At 44.6% G+C, this 15,318-nt stretch overlaps 1 protein-coding gene across 3 annotated transcripts; it reads right to left on the reverse strand.

The window, feature by feature from the left end:
• Nucleotides 1-5,044: 5,044 nt before the first annotated feature.
• Nucleotides 5,045-14,534, reverse strand: METTL21A (methyltransferase 21A, HSPA lysine). 3 transcript variants are annotated; one of them, XM_074966889.1, is made up of 4 exons: nucleotides 14,464-14,534; nucleotides 12,540-12,716; nucleotides 10,946-11,057; nucleotides 5,045-7,774 (listed from the first exon to the last, which is right to left on the reverse strand). In XM_074966889.1, exons 2-4 carry the CDS (start codon nucleotides 12,696-12,698, stop codon nucleotides 7,377-7,379), a joined length of 669 nt encoding a protein of 222 aa, XP_074822990.1. In that variant the 5' UTR covers nucleotides 12,699-12,716; nucleotides 14,464-14,534; the 3' UTR covers nucleotides 5,045-7,376. The 3 variants fall into 3 exon arrangements, with proteins under 3 accessions (XP_074822990.1, XP_074822992.1, XP_074822993.1); XM_074966891.1 differs by lacking the exon at nucleotides 14,464-14,534 and adding an exon at nucleotides 13,528-14,094; XM_074966892.1 differs by lacking the exon at nucleotides 14,464-14,534 and adding an exon at nucleotides 13,133-13,154.
• Nucleotides 14,535-15,318: the final 784 nt, after the last annotated feature.

A 15,318-nucleotide genomic window follows, 5' to 3' on the forward strand; every position in this document is an offset into this window, starting at 1 on the left:
CAGAAGTGACACAAAACCCTGAGTTTTAAGTTCAAACGTCAAACTGTTGTCCAGTTGGAAAGCCCCTCTTTGCACCATGGAAGCTACTTGTTTATTCCAGGGTGTGGAACTGCCTCGTTGGCATTTCTTCTGGTCTGCTGAATTGAGGTTACTACATTGTGTCAATAGTTTCCAAGTGGCAACCTGCAGGTGTAAATGCCCACAGCACGAAGCACTGCAAGACGCTAAGCATGCTGGCCTCAATCCTGCAATGGAACTACCCATATTCTTAATATTAAGCACAAAATTAAGTGCTTTACTGGATCAGGGTAAAGTGTTCAAAGTAGGGCTGTCAAGCGATTCAAAAAATTAATCACGATTAAGCGCACTGTTAAAGAATAATAGAATACCATTTATTTAAATATTTTTTGGTGTTTTCTACATTTTCAGATATGTTGGTTTCAGTTACCACACAGAATACAAAGTGTACAATGCTCACTTTGTATTTATTTTTATTACAAATATTTGCATTGTAAAAAACAAAAGAAATAGTATTTTTCAATTCACCTAATACAAATACTGTAGTGCAATCTCTTAATCCTGAAAGTGCAATTTACAAAGATAGAATTATATACAAAAAAAAATAACTGCACTCAAAAATAAAACACTGTAAAACTTTAGAGCCCACAAGTCCACTCAGTCCTACTTTTTGTTCAGCCAATCAGTCAGACAAACAAGTTTGTTTACATTTGCAGGAGATAATGCTGCCCGCTTCTTGTCTACAATGTCACCTGAAAGTGAGAACAGGCGTTCTCATGGCATTGTTGTAGCCAGCGTTGCAAGATATTTATGTGCCAGATGTGCTAAAGATTCACGTCTCTTCATGCTTCATCCACTATTCCAGAGGACATGCGTTCATGCTGAGGATGGGATCTGCTTGATAACGATCCAAAGCAGTGCGGACCGACGCATGTTCACTTTCGTCATCTGAGTCAGATGCCACCAACAGAAGGTTGATTTTCTTTTTTGGTGGTTCGGGTTCTGTAGTTTCCACATTGGAGTGTTGCTCTTTTAAGGCTTGTGAAAGCATGCTTCACATCTCATCCCTCTCAGATTTTGGAAGGCACTACAGATTCTTAAACCTTGGGTTGAGTGCTGTAGCTATCTTTAGAAATCTCACATTGGTCACGTCCTTGCATTTTGTCAAATCTGCCGTGAAAGTGTTCCTAAAACGAACATGTGCTGGGTCATTATCCGAGACTGCTATAACATGAAATATATGGCAAAATGAGGGTAAAAGAGAGAAGGAGACATATAATTCTCCCCCAAGGAGTTCAGTCACAAATTTAATTAAAGCATTTTTTTTAAACGAGTGTCATCAGCATGGAAGCACGTCCTCTGGAAGGGTGGCCGAAGCATGAAGGGGCATACGAATGTTTAGCATATCAATACCTTGCAATGCTGGCTACAAAAGTGCCATGCAAATGCCTGTTTTCACGTTCAGGTGACACTGTAAATAAGAAGTGGGGAGCATTATGTCCCATAAATGTAAATAAACTTGTTTGTCTTAGGGATTGGCTGAACAAGAAGTAGGACGGAGTGGACTTGTAGGCTCTAAAGTTTGATGTTGTTTTGTTTTTGAGTGCAGTTATGTAACAAAAAAAATCTACATTTGTAAGTTGCACTTTCAGGATAAAGAGACTGCACCATGTACTTATATGAGGTGAATTGAAAAACACTATTTCGTTTATCATTTTTACGGTACAAATATTTGTAATAAAAAAATAATATAAAGTGAGCACTGTACACATTGTATTGTGTGTTGTAAATAAAATCAATATATTTGAAAATGTAGAAAAACTTCTAAAAATATTTAATAAATTTCAATTGGTATTCTATTGTTTAACAGTATGATTAATCATGATTAATTTTTTTAATCGCAATTAAATTTTTTTAGTTAATCACATAAGATGAAGTGAGCTGTTGCTCACGAAAGCTTATACTCTAATAAATTTGTTAGTCTCTAAGGTGCCACAAGTCCTTCTTTTCTTTTGGCGATTAATCGACAGCCCTAGTTCAAAGCTCTTTGCAGGATCAAGCCCTAAAAGAAAGACTAAATGTACAGTGATGACAGATCAGGAGTGTGAGAGGAATAAGGGTGGACAGCACTGGAAATTAGGCCCATGGGAAGGTAATTGAGAGGCAGGATCTGGAGGCCAGCCATGCACCAGGGAAGAGAACGTGAATGTTCTACAGTTTTCTTAACGCTGTTCAGCTGATCCACAAGCTCACTTACAGAATGAGCTTTATTTGCTGTTAAATTATGGCTTATGATTTAGAGGTGTGGTGTTTTTGTTGAAGATGCAGTTTTCCCATCATCTAACGGGAATTAATATTTGTTTTCATTATGCTGGTTTTCGTTGAGCGATGTGTCTACAGCTTTAGTGACACCTTGTGGCTTCTGAATTACAAGAAAATATTCCTAAAAACAGATCCACAGAATAGTGCATTTCAGGCCACATCCTCCTTCTTTGCTTAAAATTAACGTTCTTAACAGATCACTTCTGAGTAATCTTCAATGCCGAGAAATAAGAACTATGGCCCCAGTTCAGCAGGTGGAAATGGACCCAGGGAAAACAGCCTAGCACAGGCCTGATTGGGACTTAAGCACATGCACATGCTTAAAATTCTTTTGTAAATTGGGGCCTTTATAAATTGAGCGTACAATAGACAAAAGTAATTCAAAAAAGAAGCTGTGTATTTTTTGGTTTCAGAGTAGCAGCAATGTTAGTCTGTATCTGCAAAAACAACAGGAGGACTTGTGGCACCTTAGAGACTAACCAATTTATTAGAGCATTTGTTAGTCTCTAAGGTGCCACAAGTACTCCTGTTGTTTTTGTGTATTTTTTATGCTTTACAAATACATTTGGAGATATAGGTGCTTGGCCTCTGATGTTTGAATACTTTTGCTTTCTCACCTCTATTTTTCCTCCTTTACTCTCTTCTTCGTTTTCATGTCATCTTTTCCTGATTTTATTGTCTATTTTCTCCCCCGCCCCATTCCTTTTTCTAATCAAATTCTGTTTTAACTTGGTAACTTGTTTGTTCTGTCATTGGTTAACATTACACATGTTTGCGTCTTTGCAAGAAGCCGGCGATAGACCATAAGCTCATTGGAGCTCTGACTGCTTCTTTCCGTGTCTCTACGAAGTGCATAGTACAATGGGGTCCAGCTCTTGACTGGTGTTTCTAGGAACTATCACAATACAAAGGATGATATTTTTCCCTAACAGCAACTACTAAGACCTGCTGGAAACAAAACAAACGGTAAATGGACTCGACTCTGTATGGGGAATATATGATTGAGGGGGTGTTCAGGGTGAATGTTCTATCAGTTTGCTATGGAGAGGAGGTGGCCCCTACTCTCAGAGGGAGGGGAAGTGACAGTTGGGGGAGAAGAGGGAGGCAGTGGAGGGACAGAGGTAGGCAGTGGGCAGCCTGAGAAAGAGAGAGAAACACAGAGTCTGGGAGTAAATGCAGAGAAATAGGGTGTGGGGAGAGGGCAGCCGGAGAGGCAGAGGGGAACCAGGACTGAGAGTAAGTGGAGTGACTGAGGTTGAGCAGGGCATACAGAAGAGGGTTCTGCTGGCTGGTCAAGTCAGTCCATGTTCGATAGCCTGTTCCTGAGCTTCCGTTCCTCACCATCGGTTCTGGTCATCTCCTATCATTGACACAGGTGGTGCCAGAGAACTGCAACAGGAGAAGCAAAAGTCCTTCAGATCCCATGGGTCTGGTCTAACATCCACTCCTGCAAGCGAGCACCACTGGAGTTAAATCCGTCCCTTCAGGAAGTCAGGAGAGCCACTCAGGGCTCAAAGGCTGCCTTGAGCGTTAGATAGTACCCTGTGACATATCTGGGGAAAGGGGAACCTTGACCTAACATAATAAAAACAACAGCCACCTATAAGATAATAGCCTGTGCATACAGAGAGAGAGAGAGATTTCTTTATTTAGGGGGTTATATTGAGTTAAGTACACTTAGTTGTGTGTGTGTGTGTATATAAATGTATATACACACACACGTACCCTCTGATAAATGTTTTTATTATATACATTCTTCATCTATTTAATGTTATTGTAGGTAGGTGGAATCCAGTTCTGTTTGTTCTGGTTTAAGTTAAAATCCCTGTTATGTTATTTTATTTATTTTTTGACAACCAGTTGTATTATCTTGGCTCTCTCCTGCCAGGTAATGATGGACCGCTGTGATGGACCATTACTAGATCTTAGTTGGTGGTTTGGGGATGGGGTGACCCTCAGCTGTATTACAAATTATCAACACAATAACTCGACTCTGAGAGGTCTGTTTACCAGAAAACAATCCCCCACCCAGAAATAGCAATTCTCAAGGATAGTAGTCAAAACAGATGATTTGGCCACAAACAAATTAGGGTAGAGAATCAAATGTAGGGCTGGAAGAGACCTCCAGAGGCATCTAGTTCAGTCCTATGAATTGAGGCAGGACCAAGTAAACCTAGATCAGAGGTTGTCAACCTGTGGTCTGCAGACCACCAGTGGTCCGCAAGCTCCATTCATGTGGTCCGTGGATAGTTCCCTCTAAGGTGCACCTGGGCGGCCGCACACAAGAGAATGAAGAACCACCCCCCTAATTAGTGGAGCCACGCCTGTCCGGCTACACTAATTAGGTGCCTGGACCATGGAGAAGACACACACGTAAAGTGAGGTGGTGGCCTTGGGGGGGGGGGGGGGCGGGAAATAGGGCGTAGGTGGGAGGGGGCAGTGGAGTGAGAAGAGGGGGCGGGGGGAATTTGGGACATGCAGGGCTGCAGTGGCCAGAGAAAGAGCCGACTTTCCCCAGCTCCAGGGCTGCTGGGGAGAGACCCCCCCACCTTTCCAGCCTCAGCTCTGTGGCTGGGGAGAGACCCTCCTCCTTCCCAGCCCCAGCTTGGGGGCTGCTGCGGCAGGGGAGAGAGGGCACATCCATCACATTAGAAAGGTAAGACTACGGATATTAAAATACGAGTTGTGTGCTTTTATTTGTAGAACAAAAAAACGTTTATTATTAAGGGTTTTTTTTTAATGTAGCGCTTTTATCCAAAGTGCTTTACAATAGTTAGCTAACCGTACAAACAACATTTGGAAAGATCATTAAGTGGTCCACCGAGACCCTCAGCAATTTTCAAGTGGGCCGTGAAAAAAAAAAAGTTTGAGAACCACTGACCTAGACCATCCATGACAGGTGTTTGTCCAACCTGTTCTTAAAAAGCCTCCGATGATGGGGATTCCACAACCTCCCTTGAAAGCCTGTTCCAGAGCTCAACAACCCTGACAAAGTGTTTCCTAATCTCTAACCTAAATCTCCCTGGCTGCAGATTAAGCCCATTACTTCCTGTCCTACATTCAGCAGACATGGAGAACAATTCATCACCATCCTCTTTATGAGAGCTCTCAACCTATTTGAAAACTTATCAGGTCAGAATAATAGGAGTTTCATGACAATGATGTAACTGAGGTGGTGATGCTTAGAACACTATGCTGTAACCATTCTTTGAGACCCAAAGGCTAACTAGGTCTTTAAAAATCCATTTGTCTTGCTCTCACAATATCCCTTCTTTTTGTGCATGTACACACACGCGCGTGGGTGCATACACACCAAGGAATGTTCACTCTCTGTGTGAATCTTAACATTTCTTGCTCTAAAATCACCCTGCTATTTGGCATATCCTGCTATTGACAGGACTTCAGTGTCACAGTTCCTATAGCCGGTGGGAAAAAATGAAAAAAAAACAACCCAACCACAAAATTTCAAAATTGTTTCAGTTTCGCAGGGCTTTTTAAAATTTTCATGAAATATTTTTTTGAAAACGTTCAAGCTATTGTTTGTTTTCCCCTCACTTTTTCCTTTCTGCTACTGAGTGTCCATGGTTTCAGATTTTTGGACACTTTTCCTTTTTCTTAGTCCTGGTCTACATTGAACAATTAGACTGACCTAGCTACATTGCTCAGGGCTGCGAAAAATATCATGCCTGGAGCACCACAGCAACCTACCCCCGGAGTAGACGCAGCTAGGTCATCAGAAGGGACACCACACACCCTCCCTAGGAGCCTGGTGGGAGTGGGAGGACCAGGGCTCACGTTCGCACCTTAAGGTTTGGGGAGAGCAAGGATAACAGGGAGGCAAAAGCTCCACCCCATAGGACATAGCTACCACTCTCTGTTAATGTAGGAAGTGTCCATATTACAACACTACAGTGGCATAGCGGCAGCTGGCCCTTTAAGGGGAGGTGGGCCAAGTGACAAGCCTAACTTGCCTCCCCAGGTGAGAAAATGATTTTGGTCATGTGACAGGAAAGTCATGGGACTAAGTTAGGCCAAGCCTAGGGATATATAAGGGAGAGGCCTTGGGGACACTAGGATGTTGCTGGATAAAGAAGTCAACCAGCACACAACCCCAGGATGGAGGACTGTGAGATCCCAGACTTGCGAGGTAAGTTACAGGCTGGGGAGGCCAAACTTTAAAGCTACAGTCGCAAGGAGGACTCAGACCCTAAATCTGAAGATGAGCAGAAAGGAAGCTTTGTGGGAGTTTAATTATATTGAACGAATTAGACCCCAGGAGAAGAGGAATACTTTTTCAAAGACTTTGCTTATGACTGAATTATTTTAGCAGAACTCAGAGGGAAACTGAGGCAGGGTGCCTACAGGGCTGCCCTAGGCCACAATGGGGTGTCCTGGGACAGTTACTTGTCTCTACACTGTTTAGTTTACATTTTTCCCCACTCGAACTTTCCAAAGTTGAGGGAGCTTTGAAAAGTTACAGCAAGGACAGAGAGAAAAAATGAGGGAAAAATAGAAGAAGTGAAAGGGAAATCCCTCAACATCCTTCATTCTATTCTATTCAGTGGCAAAAATGGGGAGAAAAGAGGAGGAAAACCCCAAAATCTGATATTTTGAAACATTTTCAATTTACAAGAACTAAAAGGAAAATGTTCATTTTGAAACAAAAAAAATGTTCGTCATTTTCTGTCAACCAACTGAACAACCTTCATGAAACGATATATTCCTGCAAAACAGCTGTTTTCAATTAAACCCTATTTTTCACAGGGAAAGTCTCTTGGCTGAAAAAGTTGAAACCAAATGACCTTTTCTAAGCTCACTCAGTGATAATGAGAATGTTGACAATGAGCCTTAAACACATGAGAAGGGCGGAGCATACAACCTTCAAATGTGCTCAGATACCATGGCGACAGATGTGGCGTAAGAGTCTAGATGGATCCTTTTGAAATTAAGCTCATCAGTACAAGTACAGTATATGTAGTAGAAATGATAGTAGCAAACCTTCAAGTACTGTTTGATATTAGAGAAAAGAAATGCAGTCAAAAGTCTTCCTTGTGAATGCTCCTCTGTGCTTTGAATACACGTACATCCTTACTGGGATCGTAGTGGACCTCACGTACCGAAAATCGTCCCTTCAGCATCTCCAGGAAATTCTGATCCCGTTGATAGCGAATCCGACACGATAACAGAATAACAGTATGTTCTGAGCACAAGTGCTCCAGTGTCTGAAGCAGATCCGCAAAGGTGTCTTCCAGATAAATGATGTCTGCGCCCAGGATAAAGTCAAACTTTCCTGGCGCGAAGTTCCCCAAGTTTCTTCCCCAAGTCAGTTCCTTTACCACGGCTCTTGGCTGGAGGTCAGGAGGTAAGTTAGCCTGAACGTTTGACTCGAGAAATTCCAGTGCAGCTTCCCTGTCTGTGATGGTGACATGAGCACCTGTGTGGCACAAGGAGTGTAAGTCTCAAGACAAATAACTGTTGCCCACCGATACGGCTTTTGGAATACAATGCTTTAAGGGATGCAACCTCGAGTTCCCATTAAGAGTTAACAAAATTACTAAAAAGAAAAAAGAAAAGGAGTACTTGTGGCACCTTAGAGACTAACCAGTTTATTTGAGCATGAGCTTTCATGAGCTACAGCTCACTTCATCGGATGCATCCGATGAAGTGAGCTGTAGCTCACGAAAGCTCATGCTCAAATAAACTGGTTAGTCTCTAAGGTGCCACAAGTACTCCTTTTCTTTTTTCTTTTTACGAATACAGACTAACACGGCTGTTACTCTGAAACAAAATTACTGAACAACAATGAAAACATTTACTGAGCTGCTTGATTTTAAGTCAACTGACACTTGGAATATTTAGTTTTATTTATGTTTAATGGTAAAAATAGTACTATCAGATCAAAATTGTTTTTGGAATAAATGACTATTTCTTTTTAGAAAGACGGAGCCAATTGCTTTCTGTCTTTCTATGAGGAAACTACAGAATAAATTGTGGGAGATTATTATAAAAATGTCTCACTGATTTTTGCCCTAGTGTAGCATCAGATTACCCCTAGGGATCCAGATAGAGCAGATGGGTGACTGAAGAGCCTTAGCCACAGCTGGTTTTTTTTGATGTTTAAGTTAATGGTTGTGATAGTTTATTTGAATTTGGGCAGAGTTTTAAACTATAATGGGGTTCAAAAAAAATTAGATAAGTTCCTGGAAGATTGATCCATCAATGACTATTAGCCAAGATGGTCAAGAACACAACCCCATGCTCTGGGTGTCCCTAGCATGATGGCCGGAAGCTGGGAGTGGACAAACAGGGGTGGATCATTCAATGACTGCCTCTTCTGTTCATTCCCTCTGAAGCACCTGGCATTGGCCATTGTCGGAAGACACAAAGCTGGGCTAGATGAACCATTGGTCTGAGCCAGTAGGGCTGTTCTTATCTTATAATTTAATAAATATTTGATTATTTTTTTCATCCCCATTTTAAAAGGAAGTCTGCCATAGTGGCTAGAATTTATCACTACAGGGACATTACACTTGAATGTAGTCATGTTTTAGTTCAATGAGATATGATCAGCATGGCAAATTTAGACTCTACACAAATGTGTGTGCTGTCTGCTCTAGACTATAGAATTGTGCTAGTTAAGTCATCTTTAACATGTGTTAACATTTAAGAATTGACACACCGGAGCAGATCCTCAGACCGGGTAAACTGTCATAACTCCACTGACTTCAATGGGGTCAGAGTCAGATCACTCCCACCCCACTTCTGCTAATTTACATCAGTGTAGAAGAACTCATTGGCCTAATGAGAGTTTTACCATTGACTTCATTAACTACACTGAGTACAGAACTAGGCTAAACGGAATGCTTTTGAAAATCCCCACCTAGGGCTCCAATCAAATCCACCTTCACAGATCCAAGTGCAGGATCAAATCCTATGGCTACAGCAAAGGTAAGAAAAAAAGTAAGATGGGGGGGGGGGGTTGTCATTTTAGCGTATGCGTAACGTGCCTCCGGTGGCATGTGACCAGGTTTCATCCCTGAATTTGGTGCGCTGATTGGATCATTAGCTTCCCCGCTTGGACTGGGCACCGAGGGGGAGTGTGACATGAACCCTGATCCATGCCCCCCCGGGGGGGTGTGGGAAAATAATGTATTGTTAACACACACCGTGAAGGAATTAATTACAGTTAGAACAAGTGAGTTTCTCAGATAAAGAAGGCGCTAGTTTTAAAATCATCAAATACCGGTTGCTTTTCAAATGAAAATCAAACTAATATTAGTTAATGTTAGGGGAACTGAGCATTTGTCAAGAGTTGTCGGTGGTCAGGCAAAGGAGTCCTGGGCTACGTTTACTCTTAATTTGTGCTACCGCTAGTGTAATTAATTAAACTAGTGTAGTCTAATTAAACTTTGAAACCAACAATGAGTGAATGCAGCAGGAAGCAAAGCTAGGGCTGTGAGATACCAGACTTATGACTGGCCCCACTGTTGGTCTAACGATGCCATGACTCACTATGCACACCCATTGTAAAGGGGAGGCAGCACAGCACAGTGGATGGGACATCAGACTAGATCAGGAGACCTGAGTTCTGTTCCTGGCCCTGCCACTGGGTGACTGACAGAACCTGGGCAAGTTGCTTAATTGCTCCGTGCCTCAGTTTCCCTGTCTGCAAAAACAGGGTTAATAACGCATATGCATCTTTGTAAAGTGCTTTGCTATCTGTTGATGGAGCTCAAAATGTGAAGTATTAATAAAGCTGAAGGACATAAGCACAGCATTTATTCCCTGCGGGAGAATAGCTACAGAAAAGAAGGGGATGCCACTGACAGGGCCGTCCCTGGCTATTTTGGTGCCCTATAATGCCCCCTGTGGGGGGGCTGTGTGAGGCCCCAGGCCTCCACAAAGGGAAGCAGGGGGGGGCTGGCCCCAGGCCTCTGCTGGGGGGCTGCGTGGGGCCCCGCCCCAGGCCTCCATGGGGGATGGCTACTTCCTGTGGGAACTGGAGTGACCTGGCCCCAGCCTGCTCCACTCCCCTGGCTCCCAGCCGTGCTGCCGGCGAGTGCTGGGGGGCAGTTCCCCCTTTCCCCCCAAACCTGGGAGCCAGGGGAGCGGAGCAGGCTGGGGCCGGGTCACTCCACTTCCCGGTGAGTGCAGGCCCCCCCGCTTCTGGAGTGCTCGGGGGAGTGGGGGCGGGGCTGGGGCAGAGCAGGGGTAGGGGCCATGGGGAAGAGGTGGGGCAGGGCCTGGAGCAGCACACAGCTGTGCAGAGCACCAGGAAATGTGGTGCCCCAAATTTCCTGGTGCCCTACGCAGCTGCCTGCTTTGCGTATGGGTAAAGACGGCCCTGGCCACTGAGCTCACCGCCATGGAAACAGCAGGCAGCCTTAAGGGGGTTCTACTATGAAGCAACCTGCTGTAGTACCATCACCACAATAAATAACGCAGGAGGCTCTAAAGCCGAATAAGAAAGGAAGGAAGATGAGCCACAGATGAAACATCACAGTAACCGTCACATAGCGTGGCTGTTAACTTACACAGCAACCCTGTCACCTATGTGTGAATTTTACAGCGGCACCAATTCCTTAAAGAAAAAAAAAAAACTTACCCAATAACGTGGCCACTATTCCCAGCAATCCTGTTCCTGCTCCTAGTTCAATCACTGAGCGCCCTTGTAGATCAATACTTCCCATCTCCAGATAAGTACACAGGACTACAGCCTGAACCAAGAGAGACAGGACTAATTAAGAATTGGGGATCATTTTAGTGATGCCAGACCACAGTATTTCTGACTGAAACCAGTAGAGAAGGTTGCAAGAAAGGTGTGGACAATCAAGCACCTCAAGTCTGCAGGTATACTTCGCCATCCGTGTTATACAAAGGCTGACGGGAGGCAGAAAGCAATATCCAAACTATCAATCCTGCAAAGTAGGTTAAAATAATGGCATGGGATGGTTTCTCCATTAAATCCAAAACACAACAGAAGGAAGCAGAAAAAGAAACAGTTGCACTAAGAAAGGAAAAGCAGGATTTTTGTTGATGCAAAAAATTAATGCAAAATTGCAGAACTGTTGAGATGCACCATTGCCCTTTATCGTATTTCTTACATCTTTCCAAAACCTTTTGGTTTAATCTTGGTACGCATGCTCTTCCATACTGTGCGTGAAGGTCAAGCAGTCGAGTGTAATGGATTAAGAACACTTCTATTTAAGTACAAATTAAATCCAATGTGAGCTACTGTTAAGCAAGGTCCCACACCCAAATCATGACTTTGCAAGAGCATCTGCTATAGAAAATTCTGTCTCACCAGTATCCTTAGGAACAGGATGATAGCTGTGTTAGCGTATATGCTCCAATTAATGCGAGCAGTTCAATTGCCAAACTCATTATTTATGACCAGAGAGGGGCATGATTTAGTGGTCAAAGCACAGGTCTAGGACCCAGGTACAGCTAAACACCAACACAAACCCAACCATTGACGACTCCTGTGCTTTGGGTTCTCTAGCTACAACATGACGCTACTTAACTATCTCATCAAGGTGGTATGGGGATTATCGGCTGCCCAGCGCTTTGAAGATTAAAAGAGCTATGCAAATACGAAGTATTATTTTATTATTATTAAGACTTGGTTAAAAAAAATGGGAAAACAACTTTGTGATAAATCTTGAAAGAGGCCCCATTTCCCAAAGTCTTTCATGATCTTTTTTTCCAAAATGTTAAACTTTCTATTGCAATAATTGTCAACATTTTTCATTTACCAAAAAGTGAATTTTCTTACTGAAAACAGGAGTTTCCAGTACACTAGCAATCTAACAAAAAAAAATTCTAAAAATATTGAACATTTAGATCAAATTATTAATTTTTAAATGTTGCAGAAAATTGTGAAAATGGAAAGTTTTGATCATGCCGACAACGTACCAGAAAAGTTTTTATATTTAAAAAAAAAAAAAAGAGAGAGAGCACTTTTCAATTGGGGGGAAAAAACTTCTCATGCAGAGAATTTGCAGCCAGCTCTCCTAAGCTGCTGGGCATGTCATTTCACCTCTCTGTAAAATGGAAATAATTGTACTGGCCTCCTTTGTAAAGAGTTTAGAAGTGTACTGATGAAAGACATTACACAAAAGCTCAGTATTAGGGGTTGGACTTGAAACAGACACATGTTCTGCACAAATTGAAAATATATTTATTTTAATCATACATACCGCATCCCATACGACTGCAGCTACACCCAGTTGCTTCCAGTTTTGTTTGATTTGGATTGTGTGGTTGGCAAAATGATACACAGATGAAGATTTATGGAACTTCTGCAATCCCCAGACTGCACTGTCATCATAGGGAACCAACGCCATTTTATTATCCATCTATCAAATCTCTCTGACCTATGGAACAAGGGAGAACAAGTCTATGTGAAACCTCAGTGAGAAAAGAACATCTGTTTTGTCCTCTCAAACTAATTTGGCTTGTTTTAAATAACGAGGGAGATTCCAAATAGCGTTTTGGATCCTAATAATTTACTCATTGTTTAGCTACAGTGGAACAGCTTCAACGAGAGACTGAAGGAGTCCCACGTGAGACTTTCCCTTAGCTCGGTGGTTATGGCATTCACCTAAGAGGTGGTCAAATTCCTTCTCTCACTCAGCTGGAGGGGAGACTTGAACTGGCGGTCTCCTGCATCCCAGTTGAGTACCCTAACGTCTGGGCTAAAAGTCGAGGAGAAGGCATTCCTCTCCCTCTCTGTTCTGTGTAAACTCACCTGTAGGGGCTCATGCAGTAGGTGATCTCTGAGCACACTTACCAAATAGGCCCCTCAGGTGAGTTAGACAGAGGAATGCCGATATTCCCCGGTTCACATCATCAAATCAGCTGTTTGCGTAAAATTCTTTGAATAAGATGGCAAGACAGGGTGACAAATGTGGAAGTGTTTAATCCTGCTGGTATGTCATTCACGGGAACGTTGATTTGTAAGAAAAGATTTAGGTGGCTTGGACATGTGAAGCAAATGCCGGACTACAGGATCCCAAAGAGCGTGCTGTACTCTGAAGCTCGCGAAGGGCCTAGAAAGAAAGGCAGACTGCTGCTCAGATTTCGGGATGCTTGCAAAGAGAACTTAGAATCCTTTTCAGAGTAACAGCCGTGTTAGTCTGTATTCGCAAAAAGAAAAGGAGGACTTGTGGCACCTTAGAGACTAACCAATTTATTTGAGCATAAGCTTTAGAATCCTTTGGAATCTCCGTGGATGATTGGGAAAGGAACGCAGCGTGCCGCTCTGGTTGATGGAGTCAGCTTGTAGATGGGTCGAAGCATTGCGAGGTGGACTGGATCAAGCTTTGTGATGACCGGCGACAGAGAAGGAAAGAATCTGCTGCTTGGATGCAGAGCGTTGCTTGTGCGTGGGTGTGCCCTACCGGTGGACGGAGCAGTCACTAGCCCATTGGACTCAGCAGCCACCAAAGAACTCCTTGGCGCAGATGCCATGCTCTGTAAAGAGCGCTGGTACCACTGACTGATTGAACCCGCTGGAGACGGCAGGCTAGGTTTCCTGCCCTGAACCGTCATGCATTCTGACGATGCTCAATCCCCTATACTCCTGGGAATCACATCACCCACTCGTGTGGGTGGAACAAAGACAGTTTAATACCACAATGGTTTCAGACCGAGCATGAGGGATACTGCATGAGGGATACATGAGGGAGGCTGCAGGAGGAATTCAAGGAGAAGGTAAATGATCCCCCGTGGAATTTGGCCGGGCCATTGGGAGTAATGCTAACTCCGCTAAGAATGCCCAGGTCTCGGCCAAACCCTGCAACAGGAAAGAAAACAGAGTGGGGGGGGGGCGGGGGGGTGAGCGTAATCTGTGGGGCTCTGGAAGGCAAGGGAAATCTGTACCTGGCTGCGGCGTCCCCGCCCGCCCTGTCTCCCAGTGGGCACACGGCCGGTCTGAGGAGGCAGGAGCTGCCCGGGCACCAGGGACACGCAGGGCTGCAAACGCCCTTGCACCGCAGTGTGCCCGCAGCGCCCTTTTCCCGCCGTGCACACACTGGGGGGCGGGGCGGCCCCACTGGAGACGCGCTCCCCCCTCCCCGGGGCCGCGAGGATCCCTTGCTGCACCCGAGGCCGGGGACTCACCCGCCACCGCCTCGCTGCAGGCCGCGCGGAGCCCCGGCCACCCCCGCCCCTTAAAGGGGCGGTGTCGCTCCCTGCTCCGCCCGCCGCAGGGGAGGAGGCCGCTGGTTTAATGGGGGGGGGGGGGGCGTCCCCAAGGGTTAAAAAATGCTGCAGTAGTCGCGGTGGCTGCAGTGAGTCGTGGGGGGGGGCCAGGATTCCCTGCTCCCGCGTGGGGCCAGACCCCCCCCATGTCTGAACGCAGCCCCTCCTTTCCTTGGGGGAGAGGGCACAGCTCCCCCCAAGCCTCCAGTGGCCGTGATTGAGGGAGATGATGATTTATTTGCATTCCTGTGGCATAAGGGAGTCCTGGGCCAAAGCCCCAGCGCGCCAGGTGCTGGACAAACCAGAGCGGAGAGACAGTGCCTGCCCCAAAGAGTTTACAGTCTAAGGGTTGGGCGAGCCACACCAGGTGGAGCCAGGCAGGCGGGGGAGTGCGAGGGAGCGCTGAGATGGTGGATGCAATAGTCCAGGGTGGAACCAGGGTCCCCTAGGCTTCTGGCTGCAAGCCCAACGTTGCCATGCTGGCAGCTAGTTAGAGACAAACTGGGATTGTTCTGAAAGGGTGAAATAAATTGAAGCCTTTTTGAAATGGAAAGACTCTGAAATATTTCCTTTTTGAGATTTGGCAAACATCCAGCCTTCCTAAGGCCTGTTGCTTTACACACTGTTTGCACTAGTATAACTATGTTGGTTATGGGTGTGATTTTTTTTCCCCCTGGTATAGTGATACCAGTACAACCTAGAGTGGGCACTGTTATACCCGTATAAAGGTGCCTTGTACTGGTGAAATGTATTTCTTTTCCCAGGTGGACGTTA

This window comes from Natator depressus, chromosome 11 (genome assembly GCF_965152275.1).
Source record: "Natator depressus isolate rNatDep1 chromosome 11, rNatDep2.hap1, whole genome shotgun sequence".
Classification (NCBI taxonomy): domain Eukaryota; kingdom Metazoa; phylum Chordata; order Testudines; family Cheloniidae; genus Natator; species Natator depressus.